Source organism: Eutrigla gurnardus (genome assembly GCF_963514095.1).
Source record: "Eutrigla gurnardus genome assembly, chromosome: 5".
Lineage (NCBI taxonomy): Eukaryota > Metazoa > Chordata > Actinopteri > Perciformes > Triglidae > Eutrigla > Eutrigla gurnardus.
Genome location: NC_139919.1, coordinates 6,624,020 through 6,645,490, shown reverse-complemented (window position 1 = coordinate 6,645,490; position 21,471 = coordinate 6,624,020). Strand labels below are relative to the sequence as shown.

At 41.6% G+C, this 21,471-nt stretch overlaps 1 protein-coding gene across 1 annotated transcript in view; it reads right to left on the bottom strand.

The window, feature by feature from the left end:
• Positions 1–229: 229 nt before the first annotated feature.
• Positions 230–21,471, bottom strand: part of LOC311013290 (protocadherin-9-like) — a gene marked incomplete at its 5' end in the record, with an annotated part of 95,014 nt that continues 73,772 nt past the window's right edge. The window contains one exon of the mRNA XM_084009342.1: positions 230–1,923. Coding sequence (XP_083865468.1) covers positions 1,508–1,923 — 416 coding nt within the window. The 3' untranslated portion in view covers positions 230–1,507. The remainder of the gene's footprint in view (positions 1,924–21,471) is intronic.

Here is a 21,471-nt window from a genome sequence, read left to right as displayed (position 1 = left end):
TCAACATTCCTGCCCCCCAGAGGATGAACCCATTTGTTTTCAATTGTCTCTCCATTTTTCCTTTAGAACCACATTCAGGATATTTATTTTTACTTGTAAGGCTCAACGAAAAATCTTTTAACGATATTAAATTATAGGATATGAATTGAATTACCAGTTTTTAAAAAGTGACTTTTTGAGCCTAAGCTGATGCTTTAAAACTTGTTTCCTGACCAACATTCAGTTTAAAAAAAGATAAAGATGAAGTTTGTGAAGCAAAGAACGTTTGACAATCAACTTGAATTAAAAACATAAGCCATAAATGATTATCAAAATTGTTGCCGATATTTTTTTTGTTGGCAGACCAACTGAGACTTTAGACTTCTCATGTGAACGTTTGGTTGAGGTTTGTATGTCACAAAGATACTCACAGATGGAAAAGTTATTCCAAAAGTTGCAAAAGGATGTTTTCTTTGAGAATCAATTTTACTTAAAATTTCATGGTTATTTTATGGTATACTACTGACAAGAGCATGAACAATCTATTCGGTGCTTTGGCCGATCCACTGACTGAAGGACTCCTCCCATGATTGTGTCCTCTCATGAACCCAATGTAAATGTTGTCAAGTTGAAGAGGAGAGAAGAACGTAACGAAAAGTCTTGTGTTTGTAACTCGGCACCGTCGGTGATGCTCAAGAGTCCAGGTTCCTGCAGAGTGACGTGAACGCCGCGGTGCCGATTCTCTGTACATGCAGAAGTGTTCAGTCCATCGGTCTGACGTGACATGAATATCTGCAGACAGCACAACAGCTACGGGTCGACACAGCCGTTTCCTCTGTCACTGTTTGTAGTATTTACAGCTCTGTACACTGAAAAACGGCAAAAAAAGAACACATGAACGGACCTGAAAAGTTCTCAACCCCGCCGCTCAGCCGTGTTTCACGTTGGCGGCAAGCTGTTGCTGATAAAAACGAGTTGATTTGATGCAACTCGGCGCGATAATTCGAGGCTCTGGAGTCGACAGAGAAAAAAGGAAAAAATCAAAAAGGAAAATCCAAAAATATTTAGGATAGATAGCATTACACAGTATACTGAAATAGGATTTACAAATAGTTCTCCACCCAAAGGTGTTTTTTCTTCTTCTGTTGCGACACAGCAAACTAAAGCAACGCACAAAAATCCAACTCTGAGTAGCTAAATAGTTTCCCATTAAATTATCACAACGATGTGGTGTAGTTTACATTCCTTCCGCGGCAGCAGGAGCCGCGTGCTTTCTTCAATTGATTCTATTTTACATTTGATTGGTTTCTAGAGGAGGGCGGTGGCGGTGGCGAGTTGGGCGAGGGTCTAAAGCCTAGTACGCGGGATGCAGTTATAAAAAGGAAGAAGGGGAGTCGCGGCACGGCGAATAATAGGCACAGGGGGCGGCAGTGAGGGGGCGGGACAGGTGGTGGCGAGCAGCGCCGGGGGATGACGAGGGGCGTAGGGTGGTGGCGGGTGGGGGGCTTTAAGGTGGAGAGCGACGCCCTCACAGGTAGATCTCCCTCTTGGAGGTCTGGCCGGTCGGAGTCGTGGCTGAATGGTACTCCACTGCCTGGCTCAGCGGGATCTCCTCCAGCCCACAGTCTTTACCGGACGAGTCTCCACCACCAGTGTAGGCACTGCTGTAGGGTGTCATGTACCGCATGTTGGCCACTTTGGAGCCGCCTCCGCTGCCCGTCCCGCGCTCCTCGGTCAGGGGCCTTGGGCTGCCGTTGGCCATCAGCTGCTCCTGGCCGTCCATTTCCTGGTAAGGCACGAAGGTGGACAGCTTGGGGGCGTTCTTGGACACCTTGTGGGTGGGGGAAGGCTCGCCGGGCATCCAGCAGGAATCAGAGTGGCCAAATTCAGTGCACTCGTGGGTGCAGTTACCAGTCATCGCCACGTCGGGAAGAGGCCTGAGGTCTGCAGAGAGAAAGATAAAAATAGTATGAGAACGGAAAAGCAACAGCAGAGGATAGAAACACTGGCGATAGATGAAGATGATGTACATACATCTTATTGTCTCATATACAGAACAAGCTGTACAGCTTTATTTTCTGCCTTGTGCCTCATCATGATGAACCTCAGCATCTTGTCGGTGATTTATTTTCCTGTTTCCAGGAACGGATGCGTCTTGAGTGTTTTTCTGTCTTATATTTGATAATACTTTGTACTTTGTGTCTCGGTTTTATTGATATGTATTATAGTTATTTTGATGTTGTCTTGTGTGTGGATAGTCGTTCGTGCTCTGTGATGTTTTTAATGCCTGGCTGCAGAGTAATTTCCTTTGAGATCATGAAGTGAAGACGTAAAGTAAATAGAACTGTAAATAGAAACGTATTTGACAGAAGACGGATGAAGGTTTCCAGCCACAAATGTTGGTGTTTCTGTGTGTAAATGTTGCTTTTGTCTCCCCAAACCCGACACACAGCTCTCCATTTTAAAAGGAAAATTAATTAAAGCTCAGTGTGTATTTTTAAAGGCACTAATAGTTCACAAAGTGCCAAGAACGCTGCTTAATTTGCTGCTGAAAGACGGAAACCACAAATCAAACGGCGGGTGCTGAGCGTGAAACAGGATCAGCTGATTTAAAGGAGGGAAAGATAACACTCCGATTCGTTAAAACGTTGATTATGTTACACAAACAGCCAATTAAGGCAAAAATAACAACACTGTAACAGCTTTTCTTCTCTACCTGACACGATGAAAGCCAGCGGACACCATTAATTAATTTCTGTCTTTTTATATACATGTATTCATTGATGTATGAATGTCGAGGTTGTGAGTCATTCCCTCTGGGGTTTTCTCTACCTTCTCAGTGTAATCGCCTCCGAGACATGACAGAAAGTGACAGACAGGAGGACGCAGGGCTGAGTTCGCATTTAAAGAATCACAGCTTAGAATGGAAAAAGGTCAGAGATGGAAGCAGAAATATCAATGCGTATGCAGAAAGTAACCTTTCTCCTGTGCGTGACATTAGATCGTTCTTTGGTACTGGAGGCTGAAGGCTGGTGGGGGGGGGGTTAACCTGTCCTCCAGCAGAATGGCGCTTATTTCCCAAAATGCCCTCTGCTTCATGCATAATTTAAATTCATTGCCTCCTTTTTTTTGCAAAAAGGAGCTACAGTCGGCTTTTCTGTCTGTTTGCAAGTTGATGTGTACGTTCTAATCCCGGGGAGTGCTGAGTAGCGGCCGCTCTCCCCTCCCCGCATTCTCACGGCCGCCGCCGCTGCAGCAGCCACCGCCGCCCTGGATTTTAGTTTTTAAGCACTTCCCATGCAAAAGCAAGGTGCTTGCAGAAATGTTAAGTCATGTGTGAGTAGCTGCTGAGTTCAGAGCGGCTGTTTAATAAGTGCTTTGCTTCTAAACGTTGTGTCAGCAGGAGGCTTATAAAGCACGGACGCCCTCGGAGCTGCACGGCTGAACACACTCTAAACTTGACTCACTTCAACAGCATCAACAGTGGAAAGACAAGTGCAGCTGGGCCGCAACCTGCAGGACGACAACAGGCACCTCTGGCCCCGGACTTTGGCTCTCTAAATGATACTAGACCGGCTAGCAGCGGCTGGTCCCGGTTTAACACACTGTCTCTAGGAGCAGTTCACGTCTGTGAGGAACACAGAGCTCAGAAGGTACAGAGAGTCGTTCAATTGCTCCTCGGTGGACCGGTCCAACATCACAGGACTTTTAACCACCAAACTCAAAGCATTTTTCACGCTGCGTCTTTGCATACGCGAAATGTCCAAACAACAAGGTCTCTGCCGTATTTATGTTTAGACGACCTTATTCGGAGTGTTGATGGAGCAGCTACGATGTCAGCCCCAGAGTCCCCATGGCCCAATAATCTTCAGGCATGTTTGTGAATTTGCACCACTAAAGCAAAAATATCAACCGACCCGCTTTACTCCCTGATCTTGAGGCCCTGATTTCAAGAGGTTTTCTGTGTCAAAAGCCAGTTTAAAGACTGGATTTGTCAAATTACCACACATCAAAGCGGTCTTCCAGCATAATAAAACTGTAGAGAGTGGGATGAATGGCTGCCCCGTGGCCACTGAGTGCCTTTATCAGGTCACGTGTGGCGAGACCACCAAGCCTTTCTTCTCTCACCACCATTCGGTCTTTTTAAAGCTGAGCTCAAAAGACGCTTTAGAATCCATAAAAGCATGAAAACATGTCACGTCAACCCTCTTACTTTGTGTTTCGTGCTCACCCTCCTGAGTTCAGTTTACAGACATTCTGACTCTTTATGTTTGTCACTTATACGAGCTCTCTGACACCGCAGCGTCTTCTCAGGGGAGCCATCTTTGAACAGGTTACAAGTATAAGAGGAGATAAACAGGGTGATGTAATCAAACTGTTGCCTCGGCGCAACCTGTCTGCTTCACGCCTCATCTCAAATGTCACAGAATAAATATGTCAAATACTAAGACAGTACAAATACAGAATAACCATATTCATACGGCAGGGTAAATGTGTTGTTTCACTCTTTTTACGTTTTTGTTAACAATAATATGAGGATGAAGATGTATAGAGTCATGTCATACTCATCAATATGCCACGTGTTTTAAACAGTCTTCATTCGCTAATTATTGCTGGATTTCATTCATTGGTAAGTTTCCATTCAGCACTTGTCTCTTTGTGCTGTCTAAACAGATCTTTCACAATAAAAGCCTTCTAGCGTCTCAAACGGTATGATCTCTCCCATTCCTGCCCAATCCCTTCGCACATTCAAAGTTTCAGATGAGTGGAAGCTGTTGCACTTCCTAGGACAGAAAAATAATAAGTGTTCTTCAAGAATGTATATAGGAAATGAAGGACGTAACGTTGGCGTCATTCAGACTAAAGTTTTGAACCCTCAAGTTTGGTATTTTGGCCATGACCATCTTGGTTTTTAAGACTGTTAATAGGAGGAGAGGATGTTGTCATGGTGACGTGACCCATTGGTTTGTGGACTATAGTTTTTGGCATTTGTTTCCAGTTTTTTTCCCTGGCATCTTAGATGGAACCAGTGAAGGAAGTGACCATATTTGGACTGCAGTGGAGTGGATCTGATGAACACAAGCAGCAGAGAGCCACCTCGAGCACCATCCTTACTGGATCTGGATCCATCTGGAGTCTGGTGTGAAGAGGTTGCTCTAAAGTATAACCTGCTTGGTGTATTTGACTGCAGCAGCAGTGATCTACGAAGCTATAGCAAGAGACAGCAACAGAGTGAGGAAGGAACATGAGAAACTCTAAAAATACCAAGAGCTGAAAGAGGAGCTAGAAAAGATGTGGAGAGTAAAGGCATCAGAGGTTCTGGTGGGAATCCGAGCACCCGGGAACCAGTCATCTCAGATCAGAAGAGTGCAGTCCTGAGAACAGCTAAGATGCTGAAGAACCCTTAGGCACCCAGGCCTCTGGTCGAGGACCCAGGGAACCACAAGACCAACCATAGGACGAGTGGGGATTTTTTTTCATATATATTTAATTATTCTTTGTATATTTTTGCATATTAAACATGCATGAACACAAACTGGCTGTATGAGTGACCAGCAGGAATTCCTAATCATGCACTCGACATATATATAACTGATTAAAAAACCAGAGGACGAGGGTGAATCAGAACGTGACCTTGTTCGGGCCCTCGGCACAACGATCTGTAGCTCTAATCACAGAGTTTAGCAGCGGCTGATGGGGGTCGTGTTCGTCCTAATTAAGCACAAGAACTAATTGGCTCTGGTTTGAGACGGTGCTAATTGGCGAGCATAAGAGTGTGTGTGTGGGGGTGGTGGGGTTTGGAGGGAAAAGTTTGGGTGGTCAGGGTGGGTTGTGGCTAAGATGTAACATCAATAACGGTTTGGCTAATAAGGCCTTCCTCTGGCCTTCCGCTCCTCACCTCCAGCCCTGACAGCATCAAAGCAGATACAAAAGGCAGATCAAATGCTGATGAAGCAGTTTTAATTGACTCATTAGTGACAGAAGCACAAACATGACCATCATCTGAGGACTTTTATCTCAATGATGATATGAAGACTCAGTTTAATGTCATGTTATCTTTTTGTATCTTGCTTTTGTTTTTCCATTTTTGTGCTGTTATAAACTATGAATTGTATTGTTTCCTGTGGCCGAAGGATGATGACCTTTCTGTGCATCAACATTGTGTTTCAGAGTGAGAAACCTCAGCAACCATTTAATTAGCTGCAAATATCGATGGTTATATATAATTACAGTCGATATTTGTATATAATTATACACCTGGAGCTGCCTCCACAAGCTTTGTTACACTGGTGTTATTTCCTTTATTTCAGGTTCTTGCTGAATGTTGTATCCTCATGTCTGTTATTGTTATTACAACCCCTTCTCACTGCTGAGGCGTCAAATAATACGCTTGGTCAGTGTTCCTTGGCCTCCGCTCATTTAGAGTGTGAGCGTTTGTGTGACACAGCCAGCCGCTGCATTATGGGTAGAGCAACAGCTCTAGTATAAAGAGAAAGATAGTCCACACAGGGAGGGAGGGGTCAAAGAAACACCGGACTTTAGACCATGAGTTCGTTCTTAGTGTCCGATATCAAAACACGACTAAACGCTGACGTCTTGTCACATCAGTCGTTGGTAGTTGAGTTGTTACTGACAATCCTGACGTGACATCAACTGTGCTCTTTTGTTGTCTTAACCTAAATTGCTGTGGAGATGGCATTTTATTTTGAAAAGTACATTAATACGCCATCGTTGACACGTGCAAAAGTGACGTTTGAGGTGAACGTAGAGCATCATAGTTTGAATACTTTGATGCCAAGGATGTCATTTGAGAGACACTTTCCCAAAAAAACGCTTTCAGCTAGCATGCCATGGGTTAAGCTACTGCATGTCAATGTGTGCACGCATGCCGAACGCTGCCTGCCTCCGATCTACAGGAACAGCATACAAACTGGCCAATGCTGCCACAATGTATCACCAATGTTAACCTCAGGCACAAGCGTGCAGTAGTGCATGCTTTTTGATGACAAACGTGTGGAGATCCTCATCAAACCATTCATTAACCATAATACCACTTTCCCTTTTTTATCTTTTAATGACTATTACACAAACATGTTCAAACATTTTCCTTAATGGCATATCCATATACAACCGTATGCTTTATGGAAGCACATGAGGGGCTATTGGGTGTGTGCAACTACGTGGCATACCATAAACCATGTATTAACTCTTCATCGTACTTTTTTTTAATGAATACAATTTAATATTCTTTAGCTCTTACAAGAGCTAAATTTCAAACCAGAAATTGAGCTAGAAGGAGGATTTTAACGACGAGGTGAGTTTAAACGAACCATGACAAACATTTTCAGCTCCATAATCTAACGATGACAAACACAATATCTCACGATATCTGAAGAAAAAAGACATTTTGATGTCAACTTGTTAGGAGATGTTGTCGATGGACATATTTCTAAAATCAGCTGCATGTTTAGAACCAGGTTTCTCGTCAGTATTGGAGGGGAGGTAGGAAGGTTCTGGAGGTGCTATCTCTGCTGCTCCCTCGGTGCATCTTGGCGCCGCTGCTGTCAGAGGGCCGTGACGCTGAATTCAAGGTTGCCTCTATTAGTCGCAGCTATTTAAAATGGAGAAGCCCTCCTGAGGTTTTTTCCCGCCTGTAGCCCTTATCTGCACTCCTGAGTTCCAGTTAACCCCAGGGACCCTCGCTCACCCTGACGGCCTCTCTCTTTGCATAATACACTCCGCTACCTTGGTCACCATTTTCCGGTCAAACTAATTAGATTTCAGAGTGCCTGCTTGGGAAGATGTCAGTGGTATGAAATGGAAATCATTTCCAGATGAGTGTCTGACATTTTGTGCTGTCGACTGGAGTAAAGAGCCCGGTCAGTTTGGCTCTCGTTTTCCTCTTCTTCGTCCTTTTTTCTGCTCCATCACTTTAGTCGCAGAGATATAATGCTAAAGCTTCGTGCTTCCTGTCTCTCTGCTCAGTCCTGGGTGATAAATGGAAGCCAATGTACACAAAAGAGCTTTTCCCCCCTGCTTCTACTTGAAGTGTAAATGTCTTTAATTACTTTGAAGCTGGGTTGTGTGTGTGTGTCCTTGTTGCAGTTAAAGCTGCAGCAGGAAAACCTTCAATTAATGTCTTTTCTCTGCCGATGACAATGGCTCCAATTTATCTTATAGGAACAATAGAGGAGGTGCAGCCGCTGTGAGCGTTCAAAGACGTCCAGCAGGATGCGAACGTCATGCTGCTGCTTCCCCCGCCGCAATCAGCGGTGACGCCGACAGCCCACACAGACACGCTAACTTTAGAGACTTCCACCCGTTTCCTGGAGGACGTTTCTACTCTCCGTATACTATAGGGATTTGGTAGGTTGCCATGGCATTTGGGAGAGATCACCCATGTTCATGTGCCACCATTGGCAGGCCAAAGGTGACATTTGACCAACGGTTTGGAGACACCTTCATGACTGAAGGCATGTTGTGTTTTATGTTGCCATGGTGATGTGACTGTCTTAAGGTGAAACTGATCATGAAGTAGTTCATAATACATATACCACAGTTCACGTGGGAAATAATGAGTTGAAAGGAGGCTGTCTGTGTCATTTGAATACAATTATAAAATACAGAAAGACAAGATAAGTAAAGGGAGCATCTGTTGTATTAAAATTATTACATTTCCCATAATGCTCTGCAAGGGAACAATGTTTTTGGGGGGATAGTTAGTCCATGTTGTTAGCTGCAGCTAAATTGTAAACCCTTTTTTCATTCACTAAAAGACGTTTCCACGAAAGTGTATTTTCTTTCGGTCGCAGTGTGAAACACGTGATTAACGAACCAAACAAAACGTAACATGCTAGGTCAAGCTGTTAACAAAGTTAGCTTCATAATTCAATTGTCAAATTCATCTTCGGGTTTCTGCATTGGCACCTATGAATAGTAGGTGATAGTCCAGTGTTTTTGGACCCGTCCACCACCCAGACTTCCTTAACTAATTGTCAATTATTTTTGCTCAGTTAGGATGACTACAGAACGCGGCATGCAACACCAGTCTGGTGCTTAGAAGTCCTGTGTTGGACCCATAACCCCCCCCCCGGCACACACACACAGATGACGATGATTTTAGAAACTGCGATGAATCTGGGTTGGTTTCAGTTAATGAATGATACCAGATGTGACAACTTCACTGCGATGAAAACTGTACACGGCTGTTTAACAAGACATCGTTCCAGTTCGGATTCCCCATGAAGGGATGCATCACGTTCAACAGTGTTTGATGGCAGGCTAGTTGTTCTCACTTGCTTCCAGTCTTTATGCTAAGCTAGGCTAACAGCAGAGGTGGGTAGTAACGCGCTACATTTACTCCGTTACATTTACTTGAGTAACTTTTTGGAAAAATTGTACTTCTATGAGTAGTTTCAAAGCAGCATACTTTTTACTTTTACTTGAGTAAATTTGTGAAGAAGGAGCGGTACTTTTACTCCGTTACATTGGGCTGATTCTGCTCGCTACTTTTTTTTTTATCGATCCGTCTGCTGCATGGTCTGTTTTGTTTATGTGGGGACCAGAGCCAGTGGCGCCGCCGCCGTTTCTGTGCGTACATTGAAATTGAATCCTAGCGACGTCTAACTCCGTTTCACCAATCAGGCAAAGCCTAAGCCATCACATGACCGCACACACATTCCCCGCGGCAAACAGGCGGAAAAGAGCGCAGAAACAAAACGATGGAGACGGCATGCAATTCCGAAGAAGCCGAAGAGGAGGAGGCACAACACCCCTGGCCCCACATAAAAGAAATGTTCACACTCCAGGCAAAAAAAAAAAACAGCTACATTATGCGTTGCCATTTGTGTCTCTCGAAACAAGTGGAGTTATTTATTTATTATTGTTTATTATAAACTGTTTCAGTTGTCTAAGGGAATTATCCGTGCATTATTTGACATTATTTGACCTGATTAATAAAGGAGGTTACTCGGCAGTTACTCTGTACTTGAGTAGTTTTTTCACCCATTACTTTTTACTCTTACTCAAGTAACACAGGGTGACGATACTTTTTACTTTTACTTGAGTCATATTATTCTAAAGTAACAGTACTCTTACTTGAGTACAATTTTTGGCTACTCTACCCACCTCTGGCTAACAGCGACCTGACTCCAGCTGTGCACAGATCACTAATTCTCATTCCCAAAGTTCCCCAGAATGTTGCATTTTTAGTTGAAAATATATGTCTCATGTCTTTATAAGTGGACCGTGTTGACTCGACTGCAAAAGCAAGTCGAAGTTGTTAAAGCTTGTGTTTATTTCTCTTCCTTTTCTCTCTGACCCCCCAGACTGTCTCTGTGTGGAAACCTTGCCGGCTCTAATTAAACTTTGGGCAGATTAGAACTTTGCCTTGTCAGTCTTTATTCATGCTTAAACAAGTTATTACTTTTTGAAAAATTAAATTAGCCGGCAATTAATTAATCGACACAGAGCTGGGAAAGAGGACGAAAGGGAGGAGGAACGGAGGGAGCGAGGTGAGGGGGAGATGAAAGTGGAGGAAAAGAAGACAGGAAGAGTGAGGGGGGGAAGTCGTGTTTGGCAGAAAATGAAGGAAATGGAGACATAGATTTATCTCAAAGACGGAAGGAAGGGGAAAAAAGAGAAATATAGATCTTTAAATGTCATCTTTCACTAATTAGCAGAAGAGAGCGATGGAGATGGAAATCATTTCTTCCAAACATAAACATTTGATGCTTTCACAAGTCAAAACTAAATAATAATCGCGCTTCATGCAGATAAGTTATTAGACAGACCACCGCTCTTCGTTTCACAAATCCAAAATAATTCAAAGTGTCGACGTTGTTTCTCACACTGATTCATTTTCTCATCGATTTAAATCAACACGCTGCAGGAAAAAACATAATTTTTAATGCACTGGTTAATTTTTCAGATTTTGCTTATTTTGCTTTAGTGGAAAGAAAACATCCAAAAAACACCTTTAACTTAGTATATCTACCCTTGTTCTTTTAAAGTAAAAGATCTGAGTACATTTTCCAACTTGGTAACAAACGTGGTAGAATTAACTAAATTATTTAACTACTTACATTTATATAATACCTTACTTGCATATTAAAACATCACATTTATATAATCATTTTCTTAATGTGGGTAATCAACTGGGGAAGTTAGTTAGTTCATTTTTGTAGTTTTTTCAAAATATCTGTAATTTCATTATCCAAAAAGTTATTTACTCTAAATTAGTTTATTCTAAAGACTCTGATCCAGAAATCTCATCCACCAAACATTCCACTTTCATTCCAGTCTACATTCTGAAGGTCTGTTCATATATCATTCATAGTCAACAACATTGTTTTACTAAAAACATGGAAAAAACAGATTTTGTACAGTATTTTATGGAGTTATTTGAAGAGGTATCTAAAATTCCCTCTGTAGAAACCTTTGGCTTTGAACCTGGATTCATTGTCTGGAAATGTATGCAAATTAGCACAAATTGAATAAGTTAAACCGAATTTGCATATTTCAATATTTGTCATACTGTCTTGATGTAAGAAACAACTGTGGACGTTTTAGGGTGATTTCTTTATTTAGTTAAGCCAACATATCTAACAATTATCTTCATACTGATCAGATCATTCTTGCTTTAAATCAGAATTTGGCCAATTTTAAAGTGTTGCATTTTGATAGCATTCTGATAAGACAGGTTGTGTTTTTAACATTTGAGAACTTTGCCTTTCTTTTCTTAAAAGATATTAGTACACAAGTTTCAAATTATACATTGCATACATTTCTACTCAAGAATGTTCTCCATCTCCAATAACATGAGTTACTGAGTGCCAGCTTGTTTGTGCTCCTCTTTGAAGCTTTATAATGTTTCCACAGAGTGAAATGTACAAACTGAAAACCTCAGGATTTTATGGCTGTGTAAAATTGCATCCTCGTCTCCTAAAACTGACATTCCCACGACTAAACTGCATTGTGAATTACGTTAAAAGGGAAACATACTTTGTCTAAATGCATTTCAAATAAGTAGGGAGGAGGTCTGGGTGGTGGACGGGTCAGGAGACACAGGACTGATGTTAATGTCCAGATAGAACCAAGTTTTATTGATTTTTTCTTTAGTTTTGTTTCATATCATCGTAAGCCAAACTATGATGTGTTCGACTGAACCTAACCAACTACTTTTGTTTTCTTTTGTTCATTAACCACACGCTTCAATTGTTTCAGTTTAAAACATAATTTGGTCAAGTAAAAAACAAGTTTCTCTGAAAATGTAATTGTTAATTGTTTGGTTGTATGGGAATGTCGTTTTGTAGGAGACGGGGTTGTTTTACGGCTGCATCGTGCCATCGAATGGAAATAGTGTTCAGAATGATTTCATACACATTTGCTCAAATTGTAACTTAAGATAATTGAAATAATTTAAAAGCACTAACGTGTGATTAAGCTGAAAATATACTGTAAGTGTGTCTTTGTTGTTTCATCAGACCCTCTGTGTGACGGAACACCACCGACTGAACTGAACTGTACATTTAATGAGTAACTGTTTTCTGCGCTGCATGTGATTAATCAACAGTGCACAGTGCTGCAGATCCATAAAAGAACATTTTTGGACATCATATCAGAGTTGCAGTTCAGGAACCTAAAGAACTAACCAAAGTTTTTATTTGTAGCATTTTGTATTTGAGAGCGCCGGCTGAGAACGAACCAAAGCAGCAATAGAAACCGCCTGAAGCTACAGTACAATAACACAGCAGCTTCTCCTGGCCATAAATATTAGACCACTCCACCCCGGTTTGTTTGTGTGTGTGTGTGTGTGTGTGTGTGTGAGAGAGAGAGAGAGAGAGAGGTCATTAAAGATGCTGAGGAACATAGTTTGTGTTTGCTTTGAATGCACAAACTGACCTGAATACAGAAACTCTGGCTGTGCTGAGATCTGGCAGCTGCAGCACATGTGCATCTGTTTAAAGCTCTCATTTTTTCTACAGACTACATCTCACTTTGGTTGTATAAAAAAAGTCTTCGTACTGTAAACCACCAACTGCAAGGTGTTCATATCTGATTGGTTAAGGTCATTTTTTTGTCTCGTCTAGCGAGATAAATGACCAACCGGTGAGTTATGCTCATATTTCCAGACACATTTATGTTTATGTATATGGACCCATGTTGCCAGATTTAACTGCACGCTACATTGACTCTGTTCAAGCTCAGTGGACAAGTCGCCGAGTCCAAACACAATCTGGGGCCATTGGATTCTCTTGAAAGAATACAAATGGACAAAGATGAGGCTTAACTCGCTATTGTAAAATATGATGTTTGGGGAGAAAGTGTCATAAATGGCCGCCTTCCTGCACAGTTTAACTTTCTGTCAAAGTGTTCTGTCATGCTCTGAGTAATGGCAAGAAATAATGGGCAGTGTTCCTTCCTCTTGAGTCTATTATCTTCTTACATGTGGACATCTTATTGTCTCTATGTGAACACCTGAGTCCATTATTGTCTGTACGTGGACACTTGAGAATCCATTTTCATCTCTATATCGACACCTGAGTCAACGTTGGCATCTACGTACAGAAATTAATATACGCAGCTGTTCCAAGAATCCATTGTTGTGCCTAAGAAAGACAAGTCCATTTTTATCCGTTATTGTCTCTACATGGACACTTGAGAGTCCATTTCCTTCCCTATACTTATAAACTGTAATAATAATGGATCCTAATAATGGACTCAGATGTTCATAGACAAGGGGACATTATCTCATCTCAGCAAGAAACTTCTTTTTTTTTTACATCTGAGTCCATAATTGTCTCTACGTGGACATTTGACATTTCCATTTCATCTCTTGTTGACACCTGAATCAACCTCGGCATCTACGTAGAAAAAGTAATGGACTCAAACATTCATGTGGAGAAAAGAGTACATTTTTGTCTCATAGCAAGACAAATCAGAGGCCATTTGTGTCCTTTTTTTTAACCCTACATGGATGCTTGAGGAGGGCATGTTTTCATCTCAACAAGAAATATTTGAGTCAATTTCTGTTGCTGTGGACAACTGAGTCCATTATCGTTGATGGACAGTTGAGAGTCCATTTTAAGCTCCATATTGGCACCTGAGTCACCTTCAGCATCGATGAAGAGAAAGTAATGAACTCAAATGTTCACTTGGAGACAAGAGTCCATTGTTGTCTCGTAGCAAGACAAGCCAGTCCATTTCTGTCACTTTAGACACCTCCAGGCTACATGAGAGTCCACGTTCATCTCTATATTGAATCCTGAGTCAATGCTGTTGCCTACGTAGAGAAAGTAATGGATTCAGATGTTTCAAGAGTCCATTATTCTGTCCAAGCGAGACAAATCTGTCCATTTGTGTCTCTGCCGACACCTGAAAGTGCCGGTTTATCTATTCTTTCCCTGGACAATCTCTACTCTACTCATGCCTCATGTTGCGATGTCTCCGTTATGAAACTGCAAAACGTCTGATAGGAATGATGGACAAAACAACTGTAATCAGCCCCAGATTGTTAAGAAGAAAACAGTTTTCATTTCCCTTTAATGTTTCCGCTGAGACAGAAAGATGTGACTCTTGTGTGAATTCACTGTCAGACTGGACTTACAGACCTGTCAATGTTGTTTTCCATGCATCAAACAATCACTAATCTTGTAGGTTTAAAGTGTTCCTGTTTACGCCTGTCTCTTGAAGTTAACTCACACACGAACGCATCAAAAGGCAAAGCGGAGACAGTCGACCAAACTCTGTGACCCTCCGCGTAACAGAGACGTCCGTGTTCGTTCTGACTGTAAATAACATCAACCATCTGGGGGGGAAAAAAGATTAGAATGTGAGAAACCGGCAGATCACATCTGAAAAAGGACCAAATTAGCGGTGAGGTGAAATGAATCTGCACGGAGAACGAAACGCCAACCAGTCAATTATTAATAGTCCAGAGGAAAAAAGAGTCCACACACACACACACACACACACACACACACACACACACTGGTACTTACACCCCTGTGGAATCGGCCTACTATGAAGGAAAAATTCAATTATCCTACAAAAGTGAATAAATTTGCAGCATCGCAGCCCATGGCTGTTGCTGCTCCTGCCATTTCCCAGGATGCATTTGAGGATCGGAGGGTCTGAGGGCTTATTAATGGTGCATTGCAATCTCTTAACTCTGTCACAGTGAAAACGCACTCAGAGCTGCTCCTTTACATTCAGCAGGGTGTCTCTCTATCTCTGTGTGTGTCTGTGTGTGTCTGTGTGTGAGTGACTGAAACCAGCTCTTGAGCTGCTGATGTTCCAGTTAAAACATCCAACTTTTTCTGTTAGCGGTTAATAAAAAAAGAAAAATAGGACACTTGACTAATACACTCAAGTCAAACTAAACTGGACTCCATTAAGATTAATTCAACTAATAAACATAAAATGCACCAACTAAAACAACTACAATTCAAAAACATGTCATGCAAGCAGTATCAATCAAAAATATACTTCATATATATCTTTCCTATATAATTATTTCCTCTGATAAAGTAAATTTACTAGGTGTATTAGAGGATGTAAAAGTAGGAGCAGGAGATGTACAACATAGTACTATGGTAATTTCCCCAAGGGGACAAATACATTACTTTTTATTATTATAATAAGATGTATTAAAGGTACTGGATATTCTCATAATTGTGCATATGTTATAATACATGTATGCACTTTCTAGCATGTTTAGTATAACTAGGTCTATCAGGGTACTAGGTGGATGTACTAGGATATACTACAGCTGCATGTAGTAAATGTACTAGCTACTACTCCAGATATATAATACAAGGTGATGTAGAACATTTATAATATGTACTGCAAGATAAAATACATATTTTTGGAGATGTAATTAAAATACTACATTTACTACTGTCCAAATAACAACATGTAACAACAAGTACAGGATATAAATAATATGTGGTATTATTACATACACTTAATTTACTTAAGTTTACTCTTTTGACGAATGTTCTAAATTAAGGTAGTATTATATATTTCCATTGACATCGTTTCTTTGCTGAGAGACATGAATACCGATAATTTGTGTCCCTGAACATGAAACCAATATTTTGCATTCATGACGTTTTCAGGGAAACAGTATCTTTTCTCTTTCATTCAGGAACTTTTTTACAGGCAGCTGTTGCAGGAAGCGAGTAAAGCGCCATGACGGACCCTCAAAAGTGATGCTAAAACATTTGGATCCTAGTGGCTGGCTGTGCGTTGATTGGATATGCAGTTTTCTTTACCCAAATCTAGCCCTCCCTCTTTTTCTCCACCATGAAAAAGGATCCTAATTAACTTTCCATTGACATTGTTACTGACAAAAAAAGGGACAATTGGTGTCCCTGAACAGGAAGACCAAAGTATCGACTAGACTCTTCAATAACCTTCCATGAGACTGGGATATGATGTAGCAAAACGCATTCTTACCTTTCACAACAAAAGCCTGAGACATACGTGTAACTGTTTACCAGAGGGAACTCAAAATCACTCAGGGCATTCGCTAAAAAGAAAGTCACTACAATAGCTGACAGTAGCTTCTAGTATACAAGTGTTTACCTCAGACAGACCGACAGACTCCCTTGATCAATATGTTGTCAGACCGCCTGTCTATTCACACCTTTGTTGAAATAGTCTTGCAAATGTCACAAATTTCCATTGTTTCAAGTATGAAGTGTTTTGATGTAAAATATTGGCAGGCGAGTCTTTTGGATTTACATGTTGTTTATTCACCACATCGCTGCTGTTTAAATACCACAATACAGAAATGAATGGTATGGTAACTGCTACAAGAACCATAGTTCTAATTAATTATATTCCTTGTTTTCCTTGATGAAATGGAGAATGAATCAAGTTCAATAAAAGAAAGCTGGGATAAAATCTAAGTTTAAGTTATTGAACAAGGATCTTTTTTTTAATGTTTACCGCCTTGAATCCATTTTTGTTGTGTGAAACGGACTACAAATTTAATATCATTGTGCAAATTGTACAATGACAAGAAATCACACCTAAATGTTCCATCCAGCTAACATGCTAACGTGCTATCGGACTCTGACAACCCTTTCTCCATCAGTGCCTCCATCAGCTATCAGAGTCTGTATTTGTGTTTGTCAGCAGAAGCTTTTCATGTTTCCTCACTGATAATTTCTGTCTCTTTGTGACTCCAAACCGGCGCGTGCGGTGTGACGACTGTCAGTGTCTCCGCTCCGAGCCACTTCCTGTTTGATCCGACAGTAACGGTGTACCTGCAGCTGATTGATGTGTTCTCATATTCCTGCTCACATGGTTGACGCCGCCGTGGACAGATTGATGCTGACACATGTGACCAGACACAGAAAACGACATGTGACAGGCATGTTGAGGAGCGGCAGCTTGGTAACATGTTGTACAGGTAACGCTGTTGTGTTCAGGAACAATCGGGCAATCCTCCTGTCAGGGGAAATTTAAACTTGCTGTGTCTATGCTGCAAGAAATGCCAGCATTTTTTTGTTGGTATATGTGCAGAAAGTTGAGGAGCGAGTGGACTTCTATTGTTGAATTCAATAAAAGAAAAACGGAAAGTTATTTATGTCATGAACAAGGGAAATTACTAGCCTATTACTTATTTCTTGAGATTTTTTATTCTCATCTGTGTCCATATTCTACCGTTTGACAAATGTTAAGCAACACATATAAAGAACAAATCTGGAACACAGGAAGAGAAGATTCATTCTCCATTTCCTCGTGGAAACACTCAAGCAAAACGAGGAAATAATAAATTATAACTACCCTCCTTTTTTATGTTTACTCATAAATTCAGACGACACCAGAGATTTACATCAGAGCACATCCTTATTTCAACAGTGATATATGCCTATTCCTCGTACTGAAAGGAAGCAGCTCTAAGGACTCTCAAATCGTCTTGAAATGGGAGTGAAACTGTGCAGAGAGCTCATTTGACTGAGAAGATCACAAAGGCTGCAGATAAACTTCTCTGTCAGACTGTAATTTTCTACAGTGAGATAAAGTTTGCAGAAGTTTTTTTTTATGGAGGAAATAAAGTGTGACGGACATTTTTTTTTCTTTGCTCCCCTGCTGGAAGCTAAAAGTAAAAGCCCTCAAACAGAAGTGGAGTCCGTCACTGTGCATCGAGGCTGGAACTCGGTGATGCTGCTCTCTGGAGGAAAACTGCTTCACCAACTAAACTTCATGTGGAAAAACTGGTTCAGTGCAACTACAGCTGGTGAGAGAAAGAAACAGCTGCAGGTGCAAGATATGGAAGTAAGACAGTTTATTTACTGGATATATTACATATTACTACATATTACTCTCTAATGTCACAAAAGTCAACAGCATGATATAAAGTGAAGCTATAAAAGTAATAATTAAGATTGCAATAACCAGGAAAAGGCCTTGTTAAAGTGTGCGATCATCTCCCTCCCCTCCCTGGCTGTCCGAACCTCTGGAAAACCAACAGATTGGTGTTGTGAGCGGCAGAGAAAAAATGGAAGAAATCGGGCCAGGATGATGACCTTGCTCACTACCACCACCTCCTTTCTGACTTCACCTCAACTGTTTCGGCAGCTAAATCTGCCTTCTACCTGGCAAAGATCAACCCTTCTGCCTCCAACCCCAGGAAACTCTTCTCCATGTTCTCCTCCCTCCTCACCCCTCCTACTCCTCCCCTTCCTCCCTTACTGCTGATGACTTTGCAACTTACTTTACCAAAAAAGTAAATGACATCAGCTCCTCATTCACTCCTATAACCTCCCAGAAAACATCTCCACTAACTCTAAACACTGATGGCCTTACCAGCTTTAGCCCCCTCACCTCTGAAGACGTTCACGCACTTGTTACATCTAACCGTGCCACCACCTGCTCCCTCGACCCGATTCCCTCCTCTCCTCTCCAGGACATCTCACACGAGATCTTGCCATTCCTCACCACCCTGATCAACTCCTCCCTCACCTCAGGTGTCATTCCAGCGGATTTTAAGATGGCTACAGTGAAGCCCCTCCTTAAAAAACCCACCCTAGACACTGCTGACATCCAAAGCTACAGACCTGTATCTCTTCTTTCATTCCTCTCTAAAACCTTGGAACGTGCCGCCTACAACCAACTGTCATCCTATCTCTCGCAGAACAACCTCCTTGACCCTAATCAATCAGGATTCAGGACTGCTCACTCCACTGAGACGGCCCTCCTCACAGTGACCGAGTCCCTGCGAAACGCCAGAGCCTCATCCCACTCCTCCGTTCTCATTCTCCTTGACCTATCTGCTGCATTCGACACAGTCAACCAAATCCTCCTCTCCACTCTGGCTGAACTTGGCATAACTGACTCTGCTCTCACCTGATTCACATCATACCTGACAAATTACACCTTTCAGGTCACATGGAATGGCTCTATGTCCAAACCCTGTTCTCTGGACACAGGTGTCTCTCAAGGCTCAGTACTAGGACCGCTTCTGTTCTCATTATACACCAGATCACTAGTCTCTGTAATCACATCACATGGATTATCCTACCATTGTTATGCAGACGACACCCAGCTATTCCTCTCTTTTCCGCCAACCTCTGACACTCACATTGCAACTGGCATCTCGGACTGTCTGGCTGACATCTCTGTCTGGACAACTGCACATCACCTCAAGCTTAACCTGAATAAAACTGAACTCCTCTTCATCCCAGAGAAAGACTGCCCTCGCATGGACCTGTCGGTCACTGTCGAGGAAATCACAGTATTCCCTTCATTAACTGCGAGGAACCTGGGTGTAATCCTAAATGACCAACTATCCTGCACCCCCAACATCACTGCTGTGGTCCGATCCTGCAGATTTGCCCTCTACAATATCCGCAGGATTCTGACTTTCCTCACAAAGGATGCAACGCAACTCCTGGTCCAAGCACGGGTCATCCCCCACCTTGACTACTACAACTCTCTCCTGGCTGGACTCCCGGCCTCAGCGACTAAACCATTGCAGCGTATCCAGAATGCTAAATGCCCTAAATGTAAATGTAAGTGGGTCTTTAGCTGCTTTTTAAGTCCACTCAGCTCCAAAATGTTGAAGCCAGAATCTTAAAAGAGCAGGCTCCTCAAAAAACAGCCATCAAGCACTAATTAGAAAAAGTCCTGTATTGTTGGACCGGTCCACCAATATGGAATACTACGTCACTAGCTGTGGATGTTACATAGTCACATGTAACATCTAATTGTAACATTTAATTTGTGTATCCAGCACAAAAAACGGATCATAATTAACTTTCCACTTACGTCATTTTTGTGCTGAGATAGTAATGTACCTGAACACAAAAACAACAGATTGTGACTATTCCACAAACTGCTGTGAGACTTGCTTGTATAATATTGTTACAGCAGTTTCTCTTATCTCAGCTTGACACACGGTGCTTCCTACATTTATCAATGTTTCTCAGCTAAATCAAACATTCCCCTGCTGGTCAAGAGCCAATGCCTCATCAATAGTGATGCCTACGTTTTCAGCCAAGTATTCAACGTCTTCTGTTAATATTGGAAGAATGAAAAGCAAGAAAAAGTTGAAATTACTATTCCGTCTGATACCTTAGCACCACGGACAGCAGCATGAATTCATCAATACACAGTACAGTTTGGCTCCTGATATATCAGAGTGATGGTCCGGGCCATAGATTCGAACATAATTCTCAAACCTCAGTCAGGTTTCTCCTTGCGGCAAGATAACATTCTCAAAACATGATGACAATGTTGAAAAACCAAGATGGCAGCGGCCAAATATTTCCGTCACCTAACCTTAACAAAACTTGAGTTTCAATTTGCAGATATTCTAGAAAGAAATATTTTGGATAGTTGGGGATTTTAAAATAATATGACTGAACAAAATTAATCACTTTGCATTCAGTGAGCTTTATAAAAGTTGATTGGTTGTGATTAGAACACATATTTTTTAATCTGCTAATGAGTGTCATGTGCTAAGATCAAGTGCTCCAGAGCAGCTGCTAAATGGACTTTACGGGGAGACTCTTTCCAAGGTCTAATTAAGTTTAAATCTTGTTGTTTCATGAAATTGTCTGCATAACAACGCTAAATTATAAAACTATGTATCATCCACCTATGGGGATGCAAAGTATCGAAGGTAATGAGGGTTCATGGTTACCAGATGCACACCTCTCAATCAATCATGAAACATCAACGTCACTGAAAGTGAACATTCTCCTGCATAGAACAGCTATTTAACAAACTAAAAGTCCTCCATTCAAAAAATGTGAACACTTAATTTCAGGGTCCCTGGCTGCTGCAAACTTAGGAACTGAAGATGTGAATAATACAGACATTCGGCTCCACTCAGACTTCTTTCTCTTAAAGTACTAAAAACATTTTAATTTGACCTCTAAACGACTTAAAAAAATGTCCATGTAGAGAAACTACAAACTACAAATGACAAGCAGGAGTGCCTTCCCCCTTCCACCCTTCAATCCTTTCTTTATC